Raw genomic sequence first — 24,119 nt, 5'->3', positions numbered from 1 at the left:
AAGAAGCTTGTGTCTATTATTCTTTACATTTTTATACCCTAAACAAATGTCTTAATGGAAAAAAAAAATTAGAAGGAAAGGATATTGGAAGACAAGTTGATTGCTTGGGAAAAAGGAAAAAAGAAGTCTAGTGAAGTAAATAAATTACAAATTCCATGACTTTGTAATCTTCAGCCATGCAATTTCAGATCTCCCATTCCTATCATGTAATAATATTTTAGGCAGATCCCATTTCTTTAAAATCATGTTGGAACTCCATTTAAACCCAACCCAGGCCTATCAAATTTGAAGCTCCAATCTTACTAGCTCAGGTTTGTTCTCCCTGGGATGTCGCTGCTCTCTAGGCTAATTCTAACTGTCATCTTTGTTCTCTATGAAGATGGTAACCATGTGATGCCTATATTATAGAGACATGAAAATGCTTTTTGGGGAGTGAGAGTTGGGCCTCTGTATAACATCACTGGTAAGCAAGAAACTGCATTCCACTCTTTGTTATTTCCTAGCAGTACACCCTATAGACTCCAGCTTCTTGAGCTGCCTCACTTGGTGGAGTAGGCAGGGTACTAGAAAGATAGGTCAAACCTTTGTAAACTATCTGTTGTGCTTCAGGAAACTCATGCACAATAGTATGGGCTGCTCTACAGCAGTCTCTACTCCCTGACTTGTCATCTCCCTGACTTGCCATCTCCTTCTCTTTTTTCTCTCATGTTCAAATAATCTCAGGAAACTACATAAGCAGATGTCTAACTGGCAAATGAGATGTTAGCTCCTACTGCAGGCAGACATCCTATTTTCCATGAGTAATAAGTAATTTTTTTGGACCTCACCTCACTTGGCTGGAGGTGGATGCATAACCACTGTGCTCCTCTATCTGTCACTCTCTCCGATCATCTCTTTTTATAGAAGGGTAAGAAGATTAGCAAATAAAATACTTGACTCATTTTTTGTCCTCAATTTTGGGTTATAATCACCAAACCAGGGGCAACATGACAGTTCTCTCAGCATAGTAAGTATTGGTTAGAAAACACAAACCACAAAAAAGATATGTTTATTCCATTCTGTTTATTGTTTCCAAGGTAAAGATATTATTTGCTCCATTAACTTTTGGATTGTGTGTAAATCAATTTGGACAATTTTTTTTTAAATACAAGTTGCATATTTCTCGCTTACCCATGATTGCATCTTCAAGGCAAATGGTTATTTATTGGCAGAAAGTACTAACTCACATATTAGTCTCCTGCACTTCAACATAATCAACCAAGTGGAATAAGGGCTGTTAGCTAATAAGTAGTTGGATCTGCTCTTTGCAGAAATGTATTTCAACACAGACCTCTGAATGCAGTAAAAGAACCTTATATAGTTTTGTTTTTAAGAGTTTCCTCATATCAGTTTTTCCAAAGGGAGAAATACAGGATTTAATTGAAATTTCCTGTCCCAGATACAATATATTGAAGTCTTAATATGTTGCATACTCTTTTCTTATTTCAGGATATGCCGTACTACCCTGCTCAGTAAAGTAGTCCCAATTTTAATAAAATAGCACAAAATCTTATTATACTGGTGACTTCGTATGTTTTTATGAAGCTGTATGTTTTTGTGAAATTCATATTAATAGATGTTACGAAGTAGAATTTATTTTTTAATTTTCATATTTTCTTTATGCATATAAGAATGCCATCACACTAGAGATAAACTAAAGAACAGCCTTGGTGTTATGAAGCACTGCCTTTAAAGTTGTAAAATGTAATCATCAGAGGGAGTGTACCTCTTTCACAGCATCATATGTGCTGTTTTAAGCGCCTCTATCTACATTGTAATACTTGGATTTAGTTTGCTGGTACATTTTGTTCTCTTTGATCCTATATAATGTAGCTAAACAGATGATACATAATTTACTTCAGATTCACCAAAATTGACACAAATTGTCATACCAGTTACTTTTATATATTCATATTTATTATCAAACTAAGTTATCTTTGCATCAACTGTAATAAAGAGCACCTTGTCACAAGATAACTTTGATATATAATTCATTCTTCACTATGTAGTAAAAGTGTTTACATATATATAACTACAGAAATTTTTGCATATATGTAACTATAGAAATATTTTGACATTTTTAGGAAAGAATTTCATTCAAGTTTGTACTTGAATAAGATTAACAAATGAGTTAAATATAAATTTCTTTATCGATACTCTATTTTGAAGAAGATAATATACTAACTCACTATATTGATTGCAAGGAGATTTTAAAGGTCTAAAATAAGTCACCAAAAGGTTTAAATATAATTAAAATTAATGTACTTCATTTAATTCCATAATCTATGGAAATAATGTCAGTTTGGTTGCAACCATTTTCTTGTTTGTATACTTCCCAGGGTGCTTTTCTGCACTCATGAATTACATTATTTCACAATTATTGCAAACTTTATTTAAAAATTAAAATATTTAAATGGTATTATAATTGTGCTTTTACTAGCAATGTTAGGACTCTACAGTTTAGCCACTGTAGGTCAAATAAATAATTCTGACAAATCGTAGCCTGTGCCATTGGAAAGATAAATATAATTTACGGTACAGGGGTATGTGGGGTACACAGAAGCTTCCAAAATAGGTGAGTTTACAAAATAAACAGCTAACACATAACTTTATATTATATGAACATTTATTCTTGTCAGTCTGCAGATAGAACTGACTGTATAGATGCAGAATATCTAGAAAGAAAAGTACTTGAGAACTCCAGATAGAAGTAAAAAAAAAAAAAAAAAAAAAAAATTGAGACACCTTAATCTACTAGGAAGATGCTTATGAATTCCAGTTCTTGAATAGTGGAGCTGCCCCAACATTGTAGGTCACCAAGCATCAAATTAGAAATCTGAGTTCTAAGATTAAAAGTTGCAGACACAATATAAAGCATAGTAATCAATTTTCTACCACCAGATGGAACCAGAAAGCTGTTTGCCATTTTCAGGATAAGAAAAATGGCCGTCAAAAGTGGAGAGAATAGGAAAATGCTAAATGGTTTTCAAGCATTATTGACACTGATCATAAACAATGAACACCATTTTGAAAGGCATCTACTTCAATGAGAAATAAAAAAGAGTGCAAAAGTTAGATTTAAAAGGTTGATTGTACATGAAATTAGCTTAAATTCACTGCCCTTAATGTTGGTTTCTCCTTCAATAACTCCAATGGGTTTTTTGAAGTGTTCATTTAATTCCCATTATCACCACACACAAAAAATATCCTAAAATTGCGTTAAGACTTTTCATCTACTCTTTAAACTGTCAGGTGAAAAAATAAATTCACTTGCAATACTGGAGTTGCATCCTCAGCTCTTTAATTCCATTATTAAATAAGTTATATCTCACTGATTTTAAACTGTTCTATTTCAGCATTAATAAAATTTTATGGCTACATTGTACTTTCCCCTGTCTCGCACAGATCACAGCCTGCTTGCTTAGTGAATACCATATGCTTTGCTTCTGTTCAAGTGCTTCAAGTCGTGCATTTGCTATATCTGTACCTTTACTTTAAAACATTGTAGTGAATTTTCTAGGAAAGATATATTCCATCAATATTAATACATAGACATATAGGAACTTAGGAAGCTCCTATTGCTGTTATTTACATTTTATCATTTGCACTTTTAAAAATAATTGTAACTAGGACACTTTTGCTGTCTCTCCATGTTGTCATTTGACTTCTTCTCGAGTAATTAATCTTACCATAACTAAAAAGAATCTTTATTAGCAAAATAAATCCATTAGGAGAAATTTGCAATACATTCCAAATACGTATAAAAGCAATGTTAAATTGTATCCTGCCCTGCACTTAGTCTGAGTAATCACCTGTTAATCAGACTACTGTCTGATTTGTGATCACAATGTATTCAAGTTTATATTCCCCAAAGTCCTAACATGGTACCTTACATAGTATGGATGCATATGATGATTATTTATAAAATGACTAAATAAATGACCAAACTATGATAATGTTTTAACTCTTAATTAAATGCTATTTTCTCATTGATAGCTTAAATTTTGACCAAAAAAAAAAAAAAAAATTAAAAACACATGCTTCCAAATCCTAAACTTACTTCAAAGAGTTTTAAGACATTTCTTAATAATATGTTACCACATTTACTACCCTATTATTGTAGGTACTACTTATTGACCTCCTCCTGTAAGATATAAGAGAAAATAGTGTTTTTCACAGTGAATTTCCCCAGAGTTGCTTATATAATCATATTGCTATTTTTCATTTCTATTTTCCAATGTTCTGACTCTAGTGTCTACAGAGCACATTTAGTAAAGTAAATACACGAATCAGGTCAGATACAGGACAATAAGTAGTGTTCAAACTTGTGGTGAATTTGTTGTTGGATGTCTATTGAACTGCAAATTCGAAGAAACAATTCAAAAAGAAAAAAAAGTGTTGACACCATGTTGGTGGCCAAATAAAACCTATCTACTGGTAGAATTTATTTCATATGCAATCTCTGATTTACTAGGTATTTTTTAACTTACCATACTTAAAGTTCTGTTTCACTAACTATAGACAGAGTCTTGATTTTCTATTTCGGAACCTGGGGATGATATTAGCTACCCTCTTCGTTTCCATATCTTCTCCTCACTTTTATTTCAAGATGTCTTTGTTAAATCGTGAACACTGTTGAAGTTGTAAATATTTGTATTTTGTTTATTAGCTATAAGCCTATGACTTCAGATTTAAAGTAGAGAGCCTGTGAGCAGTGATTACATGATTATGTGGATTGCAATAGAGTTCACTGTAGAGTCAAATGGAGGGCTTCAATTATATGACCTTATCTGCAGTTCCCTGAGTCATCCAGAAAGAATGTTCAAATAATTTCCCTGACTGACTGACTACTTATTGCTCTGTATTATGGCGTGTTTTAATTTGCTTTACCGTAAACTCTTTATTTCTTGGAGTTTACGATTTTGTTTTCCAGCTGGGAGAATAAACAGATGCATTCCATTCTATATGTTGTTTTCAATTTATTCCAATCTCTTGTTGAGACTGAGGGCCTGATTTTTCTAATTTAGACCCCTTTTTAGTGGTAAATTTTAGGAATCATTGGTTCTAGCTGTGGTGCAGACATGTGGCCTGGGTTCCATCAAACAGATACCAATGTAGGTATTTGTTTTGGAATTGAGCTAAGAGAGGAAACAGGCAGGGTAGGAGGCATCCATTGTGTTGCAGTGAATGGCTAGTAGAGGTAGTATTGTTCTGGGGGCTTTTAGAGACCAAAGCTCCTTTATCTGGTTAGTTGCTTGGTGTGGTAGTGAGAATTGTTTACGCAAGTTTAACATAAAGAGTAACTTCCTTGCTTTCCCAATGACTCTGTGACTCTCCATACTCCTTTATATGTCTCTTTACACTTAAAACTAGGCTATGTGTAGTCTTGTCTAAAATTTAAAAACTCTTATCAATACCATTTTTTTTTCCTCTTTGCTTTTCAGAAAATTTTCTTCATCATTAGTGTTTTATAATTTGGCAATGCTAAGTATCTAAGAGTGGTTTTTTTTTTTTTTCACTTATTATGACTCACACTCAAGAGACCCTAACAATTTACAGCCTTGAGTCTCTCCTCTTCTCTTATAATTTCTAACTACCATTTTCTCTATCCTCTCTTGGTGGAACTGCTACCAAAGCAGATATCATATCTTCTGGATTGATCTTCTGTGCTTCTAGTCTTTTTGCTTATATATTCCAATTCTGCATTTTTATCTAAAATCCTCAATATTTCTGTGAGATTATCTTCCAAAACAAATTTTTCTTTTTAATTTCAGCAATCACTCTTTTAATTTCAACGGGTCTTTCCTCTCCATTTCTGCACCACAACTGCTCTTCTGTTTGAATCTTCCTGGGAATAATAATCATCATCATTTTAAGTTCTTTTGGAGTTGCATATTTATTTGTTATGGCCCTTTTATCCCCTTAATACTGAAGAGAAAATTGGCACCTCCAGAATCATAGTCAACAGAAATTTAAGTTAAGTATTTAAGCCTGTACAAAAACAAAATCTATAAGATTTTATTCCTTTGAACAATCATCACCACCCTTTATGATACTTCAATATAGTCTTCTAAATTATTATTTGTACTATTCTACTTTTCAAATACATCTTTGAATCTCTTATTAATGTACTTTTGTTTTCACTTAATGAAACTCTCCTTGTTTCCAAAATATATATTTGATTTTCCTTTTAAATATTATAGTCTTGTTTTTTTAAAAACTCTATGTTTACTAAGAGTGTAAGTAACGCCCAACCTTCGCTATAGACCCCAGACAATTTCAGTACAAACAGAAGTAGTTGCCATCCTTTGGCTGGATATATTTCTCTCATCTCATCCTGCATGTTGATATTCAGCAAATAACAAGAGCCATATTTCAAATTTTGAGTACAAGGCATACGGACATTAAATGGATTCCTTTATCTGTGAACATGATTTGTAAAATGGTAGGTTTTACCTTATAGTAAGCACGAAGAAATTAGACTACTCAGTCTGGAGCCTCTCAAATACCAGATTATAGAGAACTGGAACCCAGTTCCAAATTATCTGCTAAGGTGGACTTCATTTTCTTTAAATTATTCTAGGAAAAATTTTATTTTTCCTGATGGTAAATGTCTGGCTAGACTTAACTGCAGGGAAATAGTACTGTGATTCATGAAAGAGGTGTAAGTCCTCGTTCAATATACATAACTTGAATTAATATTTGCCCTCTTTTTCTAGGCACCTTGTACCCCAAAGCTTCACTGGGGACTGGCATTTTGTCTTACTATATCACCCTTTAAAGAAAGTCTGGGCTGCGATTTCCAACAGAAAATATTGCTTTGCTTACTTTCCATCTCCCAGAAATTATTCAACTCTCACTCTTTCTACTAATTTTTCACTGATAAAAGATTACAATTTATTAAAAATTTCTTTTTCATTGTATCAATGGAGTCTCATGAGAGAGAGCAGATAAATGCATATGGTTCATAAACTACTTGGAACCAGGGCATAGAACCAAAGAAAAAAATGATCTCAATCCTTTAGTGCATCTTTCATTTCATTTATTTAACTAATATTTATTGAAGATTTATGTTGTGAAAAACGTTATGGAAGGTTTAAAGATAAGCAAGATATGTTCTCTACATTGAACAAAATTACAACCTCATAAGTAAAGAAAAAAAGTGCGTGATACCTGCTCTGGCAGAATGTAGTAACATCTATGCAGGTTCATAGAAGGAAGAAATCACACTGAATTAGGGAGATTAAAAATATTCATGAAGAGATGGAATTTTTGATTTAGCAAAACCTTCTAGGAAGGCAGAGGAAATAGCATTAAAAAAAAAGATGTAGAAGGCGGAAACCACAAAGTATATTTAGGATCATGTAATTTGGAGTACATGCTATATTTAAGAGAATCACAAGAGATAAGGATACAAAAATAAATTAGTACTAGAGCATAGAGAGTCTTAAAGAAATAAAGCAGATATATTTAGATCTAATTGAATAATGAATGCTGAGCTATTAAACACTTTCTAAGCATGGGACTGCCAGACAAAGGTCAACATCCAGATTCCTCAAAATATGTAATAGAATACTTATTCCTGTTGACATTTTAATGAGTCTGCTTAAGAAAACATTTCTCAGTCAAATAGATTTTGGGATACATCTAATAAAATGCCTTTCTGAATAGATTTTCAATACACATTGCCTTATATTTTTAAAAAAGTAAGTTTAAGAACCCAATTTTCTATTATTTACTATTACCATTATTCTCCTTTCCTGTGATTACCTCCACTCAGATCTCCAGCCGTGTAGTAGGTTTTTTTGTTCTTGTTTGTTTGTTGCCATAGGACAAATGGAGAAAGGACAACTGGGGATTACGTATCATCTTACTTAATTCCCATGATTAAAGAAGCAGGCTTCTGTGGAACTGGCAGAATTATTTGCATAGTGACAACAATAGCAGTTGGTAAATGTGTTTCATTAGAACCCATGGTGTCCCCACCTCCAGGGTGTTCTTCAGCCAAGTGTATCCCCCAACAATTCATATGTTGAAGCCCAATCCCCAGTATGTCAGAATATGACTGTATTTGGAATTGGGCCCTTTGAGAGGTGATTAAATTGAGACTGTTGATGTGGGCCCTATTACAATCTGACTGGTGTCCTCCTAAGAAGAGGAAATTTGGACACATGAAAGACATCAGGAATGTGGGCGCAACAGAGGAAACCCCATGTGAGGACACAGAGAAAATACAGCCATCTGCAAGCCAAGGAGAGAGGACTCGGGAGAAACCAAACATCGATCTAGGACTCCTAGCCTCCAGAACAGTGAAAAAATAAACTGTATTGTTTAAGTCACCCACCCTGTGGTAGTTTTCTATGGCAGAACTAGCAAACTAATACTATAGCCACGAAGATCCATGTAAGTTAGAGCAGAATAGTGCAAGGTGGGAGAGTTTTAGAAGAGCAAGTATTAACCATTATGTAGTATCCTGATGAAGTGAAACACATATCCTACAGAGGAAAGAAAGGAAAGGATATGGGATAGAAATAAGAAAAAGGCCTTTCCACGTTTGGAAATCTATGCAGCAGAAAGTTCCACATTTTTTCCCAGGACATAGTTAGCTGAACAGCAGCCTATGAAGGGGATATGCAGGGGCATGAAGGAGGTTAAGAGAATTGGTTGAGTTTTCCAGATAAGAGTCACCACAAGCATCCCACCCCCCCCACCACACACATACACACACACACACACACACACACATACACACACACACAGACACACACACCCAGAGGAAGATGAGAGTTTGCCATAGATAGAGGCTTTATATACATATCTTTCTCATACATCCATTGATGAGGTAATGGATATGCCCCAAAGGTTACCTGAGGAAGCCTAAGGAGACACCAGAATGATGCAACTAGACAACCAATCAGAGATGACTGAGAAGTAGTTGGATCCCAGGAGCCCATTCATAAAAAAGCTCTGTGAAGTAGTAAGTAGGGCAGATGTGTGTCCTCAAAACAAGAAGTAGGCATGAGACTTATGGCTCACCAGGAAGCTTGCCAGAAGATGACATTAGCTGCTGTCAGCAGCTAGATAATGAGTAGCTACACTGTCTACCTGAGAAGTTTATGAGAGACCAGAATGAGTCATGGATCCATTACACACCCATTGATAAAGGGCGTTTCCCTACCTTGTTGCAGTCAGAAAGTCACCAGGTAGCTGGTGGTGTGGGGTAGTAGGAGTGGGAAGGAGAAGTGGGGTTTGGAAAACAAGTCTGTTAATACCTTCAAATCTGACTGAAACCACTCAAAAACATACTTTAATCTGTTAATGAAAATAGAGGCTCAGTTTTAAGAAAGTTATATCAAATAAAGTTCAAGTTTTATATGCCAACTAATAATTAGCAAATTTATAGCAATCAAACACATTAAGACTTTAAACTGTGTGTGTGTGTGTGTGTTTCACTCTAAAAGGAAATCAAAATGCCTCTCATCCTCACTGGTACTTTATTCTTTCCCCTAAGGAGGAGGGTGACTGAACTAGATTTGCCAGGTTACAAAATATAGTTATATAGTTCTCTGTCACAGTTTTTGAGTGTGAAACTTCCAAGGGAACTAAAAATAGTTTATTTGAGCATGCTACCCCAAACTTTTTTTTTTTTTTTTCTTGCAGTCATTGTGGTAATTGTAATCCCTATTACTTTTAAGAAACTTTCTCCTCCTTTCACATGACAGCTGATTCGCTGGGGCCTCTGTGAGGAGCTCAGGATTCAAGGGAAACAAAGTCTTCCTATCTTCCTATCTCTGCCTCCTTCCTTGCTTTCCTCCTGTCTTGTGGTCTTTCTCAGTCCTTCTTTTCTGGTGATGGTAAATGACAATGGATTTTTTATTTTCCCTTATCACAGTGTTTGGAGATTCTGGATGCCGGAGCATAACAGACAAGGAAGAACTCATGGCTAATTTTCATCCGAGTTCATTAGCCTAATGGTCAGAGAAACATTGAAGGCTTCTGTCTGGTGTAGTTCAGATCCTTAAGAGTTCTGCTTTGAATTTGGGTTCAAGGCAGTAAGACAGAACAAAGCATTGCTTTATTTGACATTTGCTGGCCTTTCTTTTCTTCCAAGTACATATTTTTGTAAAGGTTTTGCGGGGGAAAGTCCTCCAGTCAAAATACTATCTCCAAATATTTAAAACCCCTCAAGTTAAGCTGACTAAAGGTTTTAAAATAAATTTTTAATTCCTCAGTCTTTCTTTGTTAAAGACTTGAAATTTTAAAGAGATTCAGGCAGTTATTTTGTAAGATGTTCTCAATATGGATGTGTTTTGATGTTTTTACATGATTAGAAAATGTTGCCAGGAATACCAAAGTAACTTCTTAGTGCATCATAGGAAAGGCAGCATGAAAACATCTTTATTGATTATGGTTACTTGATCCCTTGGTTAAATTAAGATGGTGCCTCCCAGGTTTCTCCATGATAAAGTTACAAATTTTCCCTTCATAGTTATTAACTATCTTAGGGAGACATGTCAAAAGCACACAATTATATTAGTTCTCCTCAAACTTTCACCTGTAATATCAGTACTCATTGAGGATCACAATTATTACTGTAGTGTTTGCCTAATGGTGACTTCATATTTTTCTCTTTCCTTCTACATTTATTAACCAGAATTCTTCAGTAAGAAAGAGCTATGCCTCATCCCCTATTTACTTATTTATATTAGAATGGACTACTGGATATTTATTTTATTTTATGGGTTAAAATCTAATATCATTATTTATTTTGTTGCCCAAAGATTCCACCTTAGCCCATTAGGACCTCTTTCATGTTGTTTCTTTTGACCAGTCCCCATATTCTGAGCAATTCCTTACTTTCTGCCACGACAACATTTTTCAGGCTTATCTTGTATTTTCCCTGCCCCATTCCTGGAATCAACCAATACTCCAAGGAGCCCTGGATGTTTATATTGGAGGATGATGTTTACCAATCAAGAGCTGAGCCTTAAGTGCTGCTAGGATTTGAATATGTTCCCTAAAGTTCGTGCGTTGGAAACTTAATGTCCAACACAACAGTGTTGGGAAGTGGGGCCTAATAAGGCCTTTTTAGTTCATAGGACTCTGCTTCATAGAATGGATTAACATCCTATGGCTGGAGATGTTATAAACACGAGTTCATCCTCCCCATTAGCTCCCTTTTACATATACTCTCTTGCCCTTCCGCCTTCTGCCATGGGATGACACAGTTAGGAGGCCCTCACAAGATTCCGGCCCTGAATTTTGGACTTCCCAAGAAAATAAATCTGTCTTTATAAATTACCCAGTCTCGGGTATGCTTCTATAGCATCACAAATTTACTAAGACATGTTTGCTCATTGCTACTGAGATGTCATTGCCTCTATTCTGTCTCGGAGACACAGTCAGGAATTGTAAGTATATATACTAGCAGATATACATGGGAGGCACATCTGTATTTCTGTATCTATCTTTTTTGTTTATATACATAGAAAATCATGAGTTTATACTGATTCCAATCTCATCCACAAGAAGTGTTACAAATTGGAGGAGGTTAAGGAGAAATAACAGCTAAAGGCAATGCAGGATCTTAGAGTTCTGGAACAGAAAATAGACATTAATGAAAAAAATAAAATTCAAATAAGGCCTATAATTTAGTCAATGGTATTGTACCAATGTTAACCCCTTCTTTTAATAACTGCACTATGATTATAAAAGGTAAATGTTAAGGGAAGTTTATGTTTGGGAAGGGTATGTGTGAACTCTGCTGGCTTTCCAACTTTTGTGTAAGTTTAAAATTGGTTCAAATTAGGCCATGCGTGGTGGCTCACGCCTGTAATCCCAGCACTTTGGGACTCCAAGACGGGCAGATCACCAGGTCAGGAGATTGAGACCATCCTGGCTAACACGGTGAAACACCGTTTCTACTAAAAATCCAAAAAATTAGCCAGGTGTGGTGGCGGGTGCCTGTAGTCTCAGCTACTCAGGAGGCTGAGGTAGGAGAATGGCATGAACTGGGAGGCGGAGCTTGCAGTGAGCCAAGATTGCGCCACTGCACTTCAGCCTGGGTGACAGAGCGAGACTCCGTCTCAAAAAAAAAAAAAAGAAAAAAAGAAAAAAAAATTTGGTTCAAATTAAAAGGTTTTTAAAATGTCATTAAAAATATGTTTAACCTAATATTTCCGAACTCCCTTGAATATGTGATTTTATTTTTCAAGAAAAGTATTAACGTCCACCCAAAAACATTAATTTTGCCTTGGAACACAAATTTGGCAGCCATATGAAATTACAGAATCACTTTTTATACAGCATACACACAAATTAATTACATTGCATTTTGGCTTAATGTGTTTCCACTGTGGCTGTAGATTTTGCAAAATTATTAAGCAGTCTCTGTTGAAATAGTTACTTGAGGAATCCTAAAATTCCCTTAAGCTTAAATGCTCATGAGAGAAAACTGAACAAAACCATCTTTCTATAATTTTAAACTTAGCAATTGAATACAGGTATAATGAAATCTTGAAAGCTAAGAAAAAAATGTAAATCAGGTATTCTGTTTTTCTTTTCTATTTTTAAAGACACCAATTACTTTGAACACAACAGATAAACTTGACAGCTAATGTTTATAAGAATTTTCATTTCACAAGGAGCATTGTGGCAATATCTAGATCTGCTGTTTGAACTTGTTTGTGAAAATAACATACTTTCCCCATAAGTTAATGAAGAACTTCTTATGAAATAACCCTCTGAGGAGCATATTTACAATACTGCAACTTTTTAAAAATAATTCTGCAGCAATGTAAAAGCAAATTAGCTTCCCCTTACTTTTAATGTATTTATAAAATATAGCATTGGAATTCTTAAATATTTTCATCCATTCAAAGTACTTCAAATATACATTCGTATCATATACCAACTGATTAGTATTTGAAACCTTCTCTTTCTTTGGTCTCATAAATCAAAATAACGTTATTTCAAAATATCCTTGTCATAATATGTTGTCAGTATTTTAATATCAACTATTATTTGCTTAAACTTATAGAAGTTAACGATGATTTTCTCTGATATCTATATTTTTAATATTTATGTCTTCTGCTTTATTTTCAAATGCATTTTTCTTATTTAAGGCCTCTTCAATTCTTTATATAGTTCATTTCCTCCACATACACTTTCAAATGGTCACTAAAAACATACACCTTTTAAGCAGACAAAAGAATGTTATACTTCCTGTAACTCATGGTGGCTTTCTTCTATAAAAATCTATGACTGAATAATGTATCACTTGAAAATAAAAAGGTTCAATATTATAGGTATTTAAATCACTTTTTTCTCAAAATACATTTAATTCTAATTTCCATAATATTTAAGACAGTGAATCAAAAGATTGGTCATGGTTAAAAGCACTCCATTGCTGTTCTTGCACTCTAATATCTACTCTTGTTCATTAATGCCATTGTTCAAAAAAAATCTAAATAAAATTATGAACATTTATTCTCTTATAGTCATGGAACTGTGATGTTTTGGTATAGGCCTAGGAATATTCTGATTCAGATATAAAATACAAACATGCAAGGCGTGGGACTTTTTTTCTACTCCATCACAAATACAGCATGTCTTTCTGGGTATCCTGTTTTGTCTTCTCCTGTCTCTCTCAAACTGCCAATATTGATACCAAATTAAAAGACTGACTTTTACTTTTATAGATTCTGACTGATAATTAACAAAGCCAATGAGACAACTAAAGACCAATTGCTATGGCTGGGCGTGGCTACATAATTTTCAAAGTAATCCTGTGAGTTGACTTCATCCAATTTCAAGGCTTTAAATGGTGTTTATATGCTCATGATAGCCAAATTTGTATGTTCATCAACATTCTTATAATGACCTAGGAGATGTTACATGACCTGACCCATGCTTTATTTTCAGATCTCAACTTTTACTACCTTTCTCTTCCTTCACTCTGCTCTATTTATGCATATCTTCTTTATTGTCTTATTTATTTATTTATTCATTTTTGAGACAGAGTTTTGCTCTTGTTGCCCAGGCTGGAGTCCAATGGGGCCATCTCGGCTCTCTACAAACTCTGCCTCCCGAGTTCAAGTGATTCTCCTGCCTCAGTCTCCTGATTAGCTGGGATTACAGGCATGCACCACCATGCCTGGCTAATCTTGTATTTTTAGTGGAGATGGGGTTTTTCCATGTTGATCAGGCTGGTCTCAAACTCCCGAAACCACGTGATCTGCCTGCTTTGGCCTCCCAAAGTGTTGGAATTACAGGCGTGAGCCACCACGCCCGGCTTATGCTTGTCTTCTTACTGTTCCTCAAGTCATCAGATGTGCTTGCATCTCAGAGTCACTGCTTTTCCTTTTGCCTGGAAAACTCTTATCTCAGATATGTGCATAGTTATTACTTTAATTTGCTCAGGTCATTGATTAAATATCAACTCCTTGATGAAGTCATATAATGACTGTATCATTTAAATTGAACCCATTGCTACATCCTTGTGCTCTTCGTTGCCCTTCCCTACTTAATCTTTCTCCATAGCACTATTTCTGGCAGAAATATTTATATTTTACTTGTTTATTATTGTTTGTTTTGTCTCTCCGATTGGAATAAAAGCCCCCCAAGAGCAGAGATTTTTTTCCGTTGGTTTTTAAAGAACACCTGAAATCGTTCTGTCACACAGTAAATATTCAATGACTAATTACTAAATAAGTGAATAAGTAAATGGATTAGATAACAATTATCTCAACTTTCCATATAATATGACTGAAAATTAAATGGAGCAGGTTGGTTCAGTGTTAATTGGGTTTGGCAGTTAATGAGTCAACCATTTCTGTCTGCCAAAACCAGTGTTCTTTCCTCTACGCCACATTTCCTTCCTGAGGCTACAGTATGCCTACTACAAAACAGAAAGAATTTTGTTTGTGATTAGGATTTCTGATTCCTGAAGAGTATAATTTTAGCTGCAGCTTTAATGAGATAAATTTCTGTATAACACATTTTATAATAATAATAATATGACTGGTTTTGGTTTTTGACAGGAAACATTAAAATTCAGGTAAATATCTGTAAAAAATAATCATGTAGTAACTGTACCATGGGTATACATAATGTTTATTTCAGTAGAATGATTGCGTCACCAGATTTGAGCTCTCTCTTTAATGACTGTCAATGACCTTCGTGGCACTTCACATGTAAAACTTAGGTGATCTCAGTTGTTTGTATGATTCAATATATTCCCTTCTAAGAGCTTCTGATTTACCATTTCATTCCTATGATATTTAACCTAACGATTTTTAAAAAATAACATCCAATTCTAAATAAATGTATGTATGTATTTGTATGTAAATACATGTGTAGATGTATATAGATTTTATAATTTATAACTATTTACATAGCTAACAGATACAACTAGAATTAAGCCCACATTTGAATATGTGAAATATACTTATATTCTTTAAGCAAAATAAGAAAGCATAGTTTCTTTGCCATGCATAATTTTTAATGATAATCACAAATCTGTGACAAAATGACAGAAACTGTATTGACTACTCCAAAATGTTTTATAAACCACTCTCCTCTTGCCTTTCTCTATTAAAAAGCTATAAATCTAAAATACTTAATGTTTCAGGATGCTGGAGATATGTCTGGAAACATGTGACAGGGCTCAGACCAATTATATGTTAAAAGACAATGAGTGGGACTCATGGAAAGCCTTCAATATAGCCTCAGCTGGCAGTAATCTGCCCCTTTGTCATTCTTCCATCTTCCTACCTAGAAGACTAGCCTGAAGCAGAGAATGCATTTTATGATTACAATAAGAGAACCCTGAAGGGTAAAGACTACAGGATAAAGATGTTGGAATAAGAAAATAGAACAAAGTGCTCTGATGACATCATTGAGTCAGATAGCCTGCTCTGGATGCTGAACCCATAGTTTTTAAGGTGTAAACTAAACACCACTCCTACTTTCAGTGAGATATTACGTCACGTGGGGCAGAACACATTTTTAACTAATGCAATATTCCTTATTATACAGAAATAAAATTAGTGTAAATTACCGCTTGCCTCCCCCATTACTTCCTAAGGAATAAATGATTTTCCCTTTATCAGGAAGAAACATTCCAGTCTCTGGAGCCCATCCTTTACTCCCTCATTGCGTTTTCAATCTCTTTTTCTTTAGTGGTACTTAAAATTTAAACATTAAAAGCAAACAAAAATAGAGAAATACTTGTGTACATAGAAAAAGCTTTCCTTAACATTTCTGTGCAATAGGGCTTTCATTATTTTTCTTTCTTCGATTAACGAGCAAACCTAATGAAGTACCAATCTCCAACCACACTTCATTTCTTATCATCCCTTAATTTGTTCATACTTTCGCACAATAAGAAAATCCCCATTGTCGAAACTGTTTTTTCAGAAGTCCTCAGAGAACAGCCTCCAAAAAGCTTGCTCAGTCTTAATCTGGAACCATCTATATTATTAACAATCCAGTTCCTTTTAGAAATCCTAGCTCAGTTTTATTTTATTATGCTATACTATGATTGCTTTCCTTTTCTTCACTCTATTTCCTAGAATTAATAAATTCCTAGAAAATAGTCTCAAGTTGTCATTTCTCCCAAATCCCTACTACTTCCTCCTTCACCTTTGTGAGCCTGACTGGCATGATCCACCGCCTCAGGAACCGAGTGTGCAGCAATGTCTACCACATTATGTCTTCATTAGAAAGCAAATACATCCAATAACAAACCACTTTCCTTTCTGCCAACTATGTACTTCATTATTTTCTACTGTCCAGTGTCAATAAGTGAGGAGATTTTCTTTTTTTCCCCCCTCTCTTTTCTACACTCATATCTAATCAGTGGCAAACTTCTGTAAATTCTAAGTAAGCAGTATTTTTCTTATCAATTCTCTCTTTTTCTTACCCCTCGATTTTTACTGAGGTGAAAAAGATTACCTCGTGGATGGGACTAATTAAATATTCTCGTGAAAACAAATTGAAAGAGAAAGAAAATGAATTGCTAAATTTTTAAAATTCTGGTAAAGATGAAATGTCATTAGGATGGGCCAGTTGAATGTTAACAAACTGGACTGATAATCCAGCATCTCCTTGTGGAAATCATTATGGTCCATGTTCAAAGGTGATTTTTTTCTAAAGAACAAATTTATGTTCATTGAGAATAAACTTATTTTTGACAAGATTGCCAAATAAATCAAAATGCTAATTTAATCAACAACAAGACACGCCACTGCCACGAGCACTGAACACACAAATGTAAATAAAGTGAACACAGGTGTGAAAAATGAGGAAAAAATTGAGAAGCATTAAAATACAGAATGAACTCTCTAAAAATATAAAGAACACAGTTATCTGAAGTAATATAAGTTATTTTATGACTGACAGGTCAGCTAGAACTGAAATTAACATAATAAAAAATATAAAAAGAAAATGATATATCATAAGAGTTTTAATCAGCCTTGGGAACTGTATTAGAGTACTGCCTAAGTTGCTGGAGAGACCACTTCATACCCACTAGGATGGTTATGGTTAAAAAAAAAAAAAAGCGGATAATTACGAATATTGCTGATGATGTAAATAAAGTAGCATCCTGATATATTGATGATGATAATCGAAGTGCCGTTGGAAAAATATTCTGACAGTTCCTAAAGAAGCTAAACAGAGTGACCATATGACCCAGCAATTCTACTCCTAGATATAGACCAGGAAAATGAAAGCCTATGTCACACAAAAGCCTTTTCACAAATGTTAATAGCAGCATTGTGAAAATGTTAGAAGCAACCCAAATGCCCTCCAACTGATGAGTGGAAAAATAGTGATATATCCATGCAAAGGAATATTATTCAGTTGTAAAAAGGAATAAAGTGCTGATGCATATTACAATATGAATAAACCTTGAAAAACATTATGTACAATATTCAATAGTTGGGTGACCAGCACACTAGAAGCCCAGTCTCTACCATTAGGCAATGTACCCAAGAACCAACATGCACACATATCCCCTGAATCTAAAGCAAAACCAAATTATTTAACATTATTTATGTTCATTTCTTTACTGTATTTCAAAATATACTAAAATGATTTCAGCTGAGCATGATGGCTCAGGTCTGTAATCCTAGCACTTTGGAAGGCCAAGGTAGATGGATCACTTGAGTCCAGGAGTTTGAAACTAGGCTGGGCAACATGGCAAAACCCTGTCCCTAAAAAAAAAAAAGAAAGAAAAAAAAAAAAAAACCTGTGCATGATAGTGCATGACTATAGTCCTAGCTACCGTGGAGGTTGCAGTAAATCTATAAAAACAGAAGTAGATTGTGGTTGCCTAAGGCTGCAAGAATTAGCGGGGAGAAATGCAGGGTGATGATAAAGGGTAGATAATTTCTTTATAGGGTTCTGAAATCATTTAGTGGTGACGGTTGGATAATTCTATGAATATACTTTTAACATACTGAACTGTATACTTTAAATGAGTGAATTGTATAGTATGTAAGCTTTATTTCAGTAAATCTGCTATAAAAAGTTATTATGGTGGATGATAACATTTACTGTGACAGAGTTGTGAAATAATTTTGCAAGTCACTCTTATTTAAAGGAAATCCTTAATTATATAACAATGTTTTCAACAACATTGCTTTCTTTTTTAATAAGGTAAACTTCATTAGAGTACATTGGGAAAAGTCTTATTCTAAGGATCACTAAAATCCTTTTTTAACTTACGTGAAGTATAATTCTTTTTCACCAGGCAATACTGTTTGTCAATAAATAATATTTACTAGGAGATGCACAAGGCAATTTAACTTCAGTCATGAGTGATGAGCTGTGTTATATAGTGTTTATGGAACTTATTTTATCATTCAAGTATACAACAATGCAGTTGCCTAAATAGTCATCATTATAGTTGTATGAATCTGTACAAAGATATTAAAGATATTACAGAAAAATAATGAAGACACTTGATGAGTTCTATGAATGTTCACTTAATTGGTGTTAAAATAATTTTTAGTACTTTATTTAATTGCATCCAAATGACAATTCCATTCTGCAAAGAAAATAAATGTCATTCCTAATCCTGTTACATCCTTCCTATTGCACAGATTAAAGGCTTGTTAGTGTACAGAATAAAAATATTCGTATTCACAACTTTGAGAAAATGGCTCCTAAGAAAATCTTACCATCCCAATTAGGTAATTAGAAGTAAGACAGTAAAATCTAATTTAGAATACCACTGAGCATTTACTACTTTTAAATTAACAACTTATCCATCTATAAATAAATCTCAAGAAATAATTTTCCTTTTTCTGGATTTATTTGATTTGACACTTAAACAATTATCAATTAACTTACTTAATATTTAATATGAGTAATCATAACCACTAGTATAAGTGGAATTTACTTAGAAAATCAACATTTTGTCTGAAATATAAGATTAGAAATATGACAAGGTATGAAATGAAGTACATTTGTCTCTTTAAGAGCAATGACTATGTTCACTAGTTATATTTTCTTTGATCATCTTAGTCAAAAACAACTTCTGTGTTTCATAAAACTCTATCAAAATAAACAAGAACAGAAAAGGTTCTAATGGTGTAACTTTCTCCAACCTTGAAATGCATATAAAAAGTGATTTATATTGCATTAGCTAATTTTATACAACTACTTTGTTATTATTCTATTATAAAATTGCCATTTTGACATCAATTGTGTACATTAAGCTTTCAGGTAAAACTTACCTCAGGAACAGAAAAATTTGACTTTAAGTTCTTATACTAATAACCGTCAGAATCCTTTAATTAAATGTTTCATTTGCTGCATAAGTATTCATCTTTAAGATAAAAATCATGTCCTAATCCTAGGCCTAACAAATGATGCAGGCACTTAGAATTTATTAATAAATTGCAACAAACTATCTCAAGACTACTGAGAAAAGACAGCAAACCACTGTCAATTTTCTATGTCTTGGATTCCTTAATATGTCTGTATTCATCTATCAGATAAAGATAACTCACACAAATTCAAATATAGGTACATATCTAGCTGTATACGTTGGCCTTCTATATTTCTAAATCACATAACTGCTCTTTTTGTTTTTTATATAATTTAAAAGGTTATCTTAAAGAAAAAATATACTTACTGCCCTCTAGAGGTATGAACCAGCAGTGTAATAAGTGTAGATGTTGCTGGGCATATACAGTTTAAAGCTAACATGGCGTATTTAAACTCTTCTTCACAAACAACATGATCTGTTTGAAATAAAATAGGTAAATTAGAATAATTTACCTTTGGAGAGTAATAAAATATAGAAAATAAAACAAAATGAATAAAATGGCAAAAGTCTCAATATAAACATACTTATTTTAGAGATGTTTTTACAAGTGCAATTTTATTCCCAGGAAATATATCTCCTAAGAGAGAGCACTGGAGTATGAGTTAAGTGACTGGCGTGGGGGTCACTCCTGTCTCAACAAATTTAGCAACCTTTGCTAGGATGCTTAACCCTGTCTTAACAAAATTGGCAACTTTTGGTAAAATGCTTAATCTTCCTATGCCTAGCAGGTGGGTTTGAGGTGTGTTCTAAAATATATCAAATACTTTATAAAGTCTCCTTTTGTTCTGATCATTCTATGGTATAAAACACAACAGTACTGATTTAGAAGAGTATTGATATATCAAATTCATAATAACACAGCGTAAATTTTAGAAAATAATTATTAAAAGATTTAGCAGATAATATGTGCCTAGTATAGAAGAAATAGATTTGATACTATGAAAATAACAGTAATATCAAGCAATAGAATTCGTTAAAATAAATTGAACTTGAAATTGTACTTTAACTCCAAATACCTAAAAGTCATACACTCAAAAGATGATAGGGTCCAGCCAGAAAACATAATAAATGGCTGCTGAAATTCAATCACATAAAAATAATAGTGTTAGAAATGAGAGCACATGAGAAGGTGCAGGCCACATCTAAAGAGAATGACGCTACTCAGGCCAAGCATTGTTATGCAGGAAAGAGGGTCCAGAGGCCAGATATTCTATTTTCTACAGAAGTTGGGTTTTTAAAAAGTGAGTAAATAGTGTTTATTTTGGAAAAAACAAAAATCTGCTTTCCCAAATAAACAAGTAGAGCTGGTATTAAAAATAAAGAGAAGGTTTAAAGTTCTAAGAAAATAAATATTCTCAGGCAGAAAAATAGCAGTTTTAACAAAATTAAGAAATAGAAGATCAAATTTTTCAGTGAGCCAGATCTATAAAATGAACCCATTAACACCATACAATTTATGAAGAAAGATGAAAAGGTGACGAGGGAAATGGTTTAGCACATGCACTGGACAAACACTGACCTTAGTTCTGTCCTATCTTTATAATATGATTTAGTACATGAGAAAGCATACTACTTTTTTATTTTGTTTTCATTTTTTATTGTTTCTCTTTCACATTTTATGGAAGAAAATACATACTATGAATATATGTCAGGATTTACTCTAAAAATATCAAGTTTCTACTAATAATCTCTCTCTCCACACCCACTTGTCAATATATTATAATTAACTTAAAATGTTTTTAAAATACATAACCAGATTATTTATTGCTTTGCAGGAAAGAATCTGCAAGCAGATTCTAGATACAATTTTGAATGCAGAGAAGTGTACATAAAATTTGCAAAAGAACAGTGTCTTTAAACTATCATTTCAATATTATCTCAAAATAATTTTCAGTGTGCATGCCCAATGTGTGAAAACAGAGCGACAAAACTGCTAAACCCGGAATGTTATTACTGTAGAATCATATGATATCAATACATAGAGGACCCATAAATTTCAATTCAAAAATTAAAACAGATGATCTGAGAAAAAATATGTACATTTATTATGACACAGAATTTTTAAAATTTCAAACTGTAACAGAAAATTTGGAAGGTATGATTACCATATATGCAATGTAGCATATGCAGTTATTAACTTTTCCTTACTACAGTACACAAACCCTATTTCTTTCAGTAGGGAAATGTGAGAAAATGTGATGGATGTGTGATACTTTGAAAATATCTCATTGTATTTTCCTTCAATAGTTGAAAAAGTAAAAAAAAAAAAAAAAAAAAAAAATTGGTCTCCTCCCTTTTCTTCAATAAATGTGTGCATCTGAGTTTGGAGGACAATGGCTGTAGGAATATTTTGATGCACTGGCTAACGTTTCAAAAAATGTACTAATCAGAGAAAATTAGAAGGAAGCAAAAGACTCCTAAATTTCAGGTAGTCATTTTTGTGTTTGCATGTGTCTTTTTTCTACATTTGGTAAAAGTTTTACAGTGTCCATCAGCCCTTTCAACAAAAAATATATGTAGTACCATCAATGGTGGTAATTTTACACATAAACACAAAGTATGTGTGCACTGTTCCATTGTACGCTGAATTATCTAGGGATGCACTGCGGTGTAAATTAAGAGAAAATTTACTTTATTACATTTAGCATTGTATGTGACTCATTAATAAAAATTAATATATGTTACATATCAGTCAAAAGCTAGCACCTTGTCATTGGTAAAAGTGTCTTTTTTTCCCAATATCTTCTTGTGTATTCATGCCTGAGTGTTTACATATTTAAAAAACATGCTTTTTATTATTATTTCCATTTTTTCTTTCATATTAGATTTAGAATATTATACTAATTTTTTATACTTTATGTGTATAGATAGTTATACTTACTCTGAATTTCACTTCAAAATAGTGTAGGAAGTGTTGCAAAATATTTATTATAAAAAGAGAGTATTGGATCAGAGAAAATAATCATTTTTTAGATAAATGAGTTAATATATAATTATCATGAAAGCCTTTGTTAGACAAAATGTAAATTCAGTATTCTTTTCATTAAAAAAGCTATTTAATTTCTGTGAATAGAAAATACAAGGAAAAAGATATGATAGACTATTCAACTGGATAAAAATATTTGCATGTATCACAGAGAGTTAAAATTCAATCTGCAAAATAGAACTGCTTGTATATCTAGACTTGTCCTCTCAGGTCCAAATCCATCCTTCCTCTTGGGACATTTTTTAGAACTAACCACTAATCCTTAGCCTGAATTAAAATACTGAAAATATTCCTTCATACTAATTGCCCCTCATTTCCCAATACATTATAACAGCTAAAGTTTATGGATTATATAATCAAATTCCCCTCTCTCTCTTTTTTCCCCATTGTCATTCTCACTACTTACTACGGGTTTCTAATACATCCATAATTCTTATGACTGAGATATCAAATTTCAGATTTTAGAAAGGCAATGTGTTTCATCTACCAGACACTATATAACATATCCAAGGAACAACCTATTCCTAAAAATATAATTGTTTCTACAGCTAAATGTGTGAATATTCATACTAAGTAGAAAAAATAAAGGGTTAAATAGCTTCATGGCAGTTCAGTGCAGGAACTACCACCAAATAATTTCAGATAATTTCATGTTTTATCACCAAGAATACAGAAAATATTTTCATGTTTCAGAGATTCCTTGTTTTGGAACTACAGGTAAGGAATTGGGAACTGTTATTCAAACTCTGGTGTTCTTTCCTCTAGGCTAACAACTTCCTAATTGGTTTTCATGTTTTCCAGCTCTTCAGCATTCTACCTTGTAAGATTTGATTATGTAAATTGGGTTACTCTTGACACATCCAACTAAAATAAAAACATTCCTATAAATTTTATAAAACTAATTTAAAAAGAAAGAAGGAGGAGAAATGAAAATAAAACAAGCTTGCAGCACCATTCAGCATGAATCATTAGGTCAGCTTACTTTCTGACCCACTTCCTCGTAGTTGTTTCCCTATTGCCCACAAACCACATAAACACTGTCGCAAGGCTATAGCATCCCTTAAGTGCTCTAGAGATTACAACTTAAGCATTGTAAGATATTAACTTTTCCATTTGAGATATTCTTTAAGGTTCTGCATACTGGTGAAACTACTGACATCAGCTGGTCTGAAGGACCCCCATTGATGCTAGCTACTCTTTATGACCCCAAGAAGAGCTGACTCACCAAAGAAGACTGTTTCCACATTCTGATTA

At 33.5% G+C, this 24,119-nt stretch overlaps 1 protein-coding gene across 3 annotated transcripts in view; it reads right to left on the bottom strand.

Moving 5' to 3' along the window:
• The window catches only part of KCNT2 (potassium sodium-activated channel subfamily T member 2), a 405,986-nt gene that overhangs the window by 144,140 nt on the left and 237,727 nt on the right, over nt 1-24,119 (bottom strand). For all 3 annotated transcript variants that reach the window (XM_025392809.1, XM_025392815.1, XM_025392824.1), the window contains exon 14: nt 20,186-20,294. In XM_025392809.1, the coding sequence (XP_025248594.1) occupies nt 20,186-20,294 (109 nt within the window). The remainder of the gene's footprint in view (nt 1-20,185; nt 20,295-24,119) is intronic.

This window comes from Theropithecus gelada, chromosome 1, assembly GCF_003255815.1.
Source record: "Theropithecus gelada isolate Dixy chromosome 1, Tgel_1.0, whole genome shotgun sequence".
NCBI lineage: Eukaryota > Metazoa > Chordata > Mammalia > Primates > Cercopithecidae > Theropithecus > Theropithecus gelada.
This window is presented reverse-complemented; position numbering and strand designations above follow the sequence as displayed.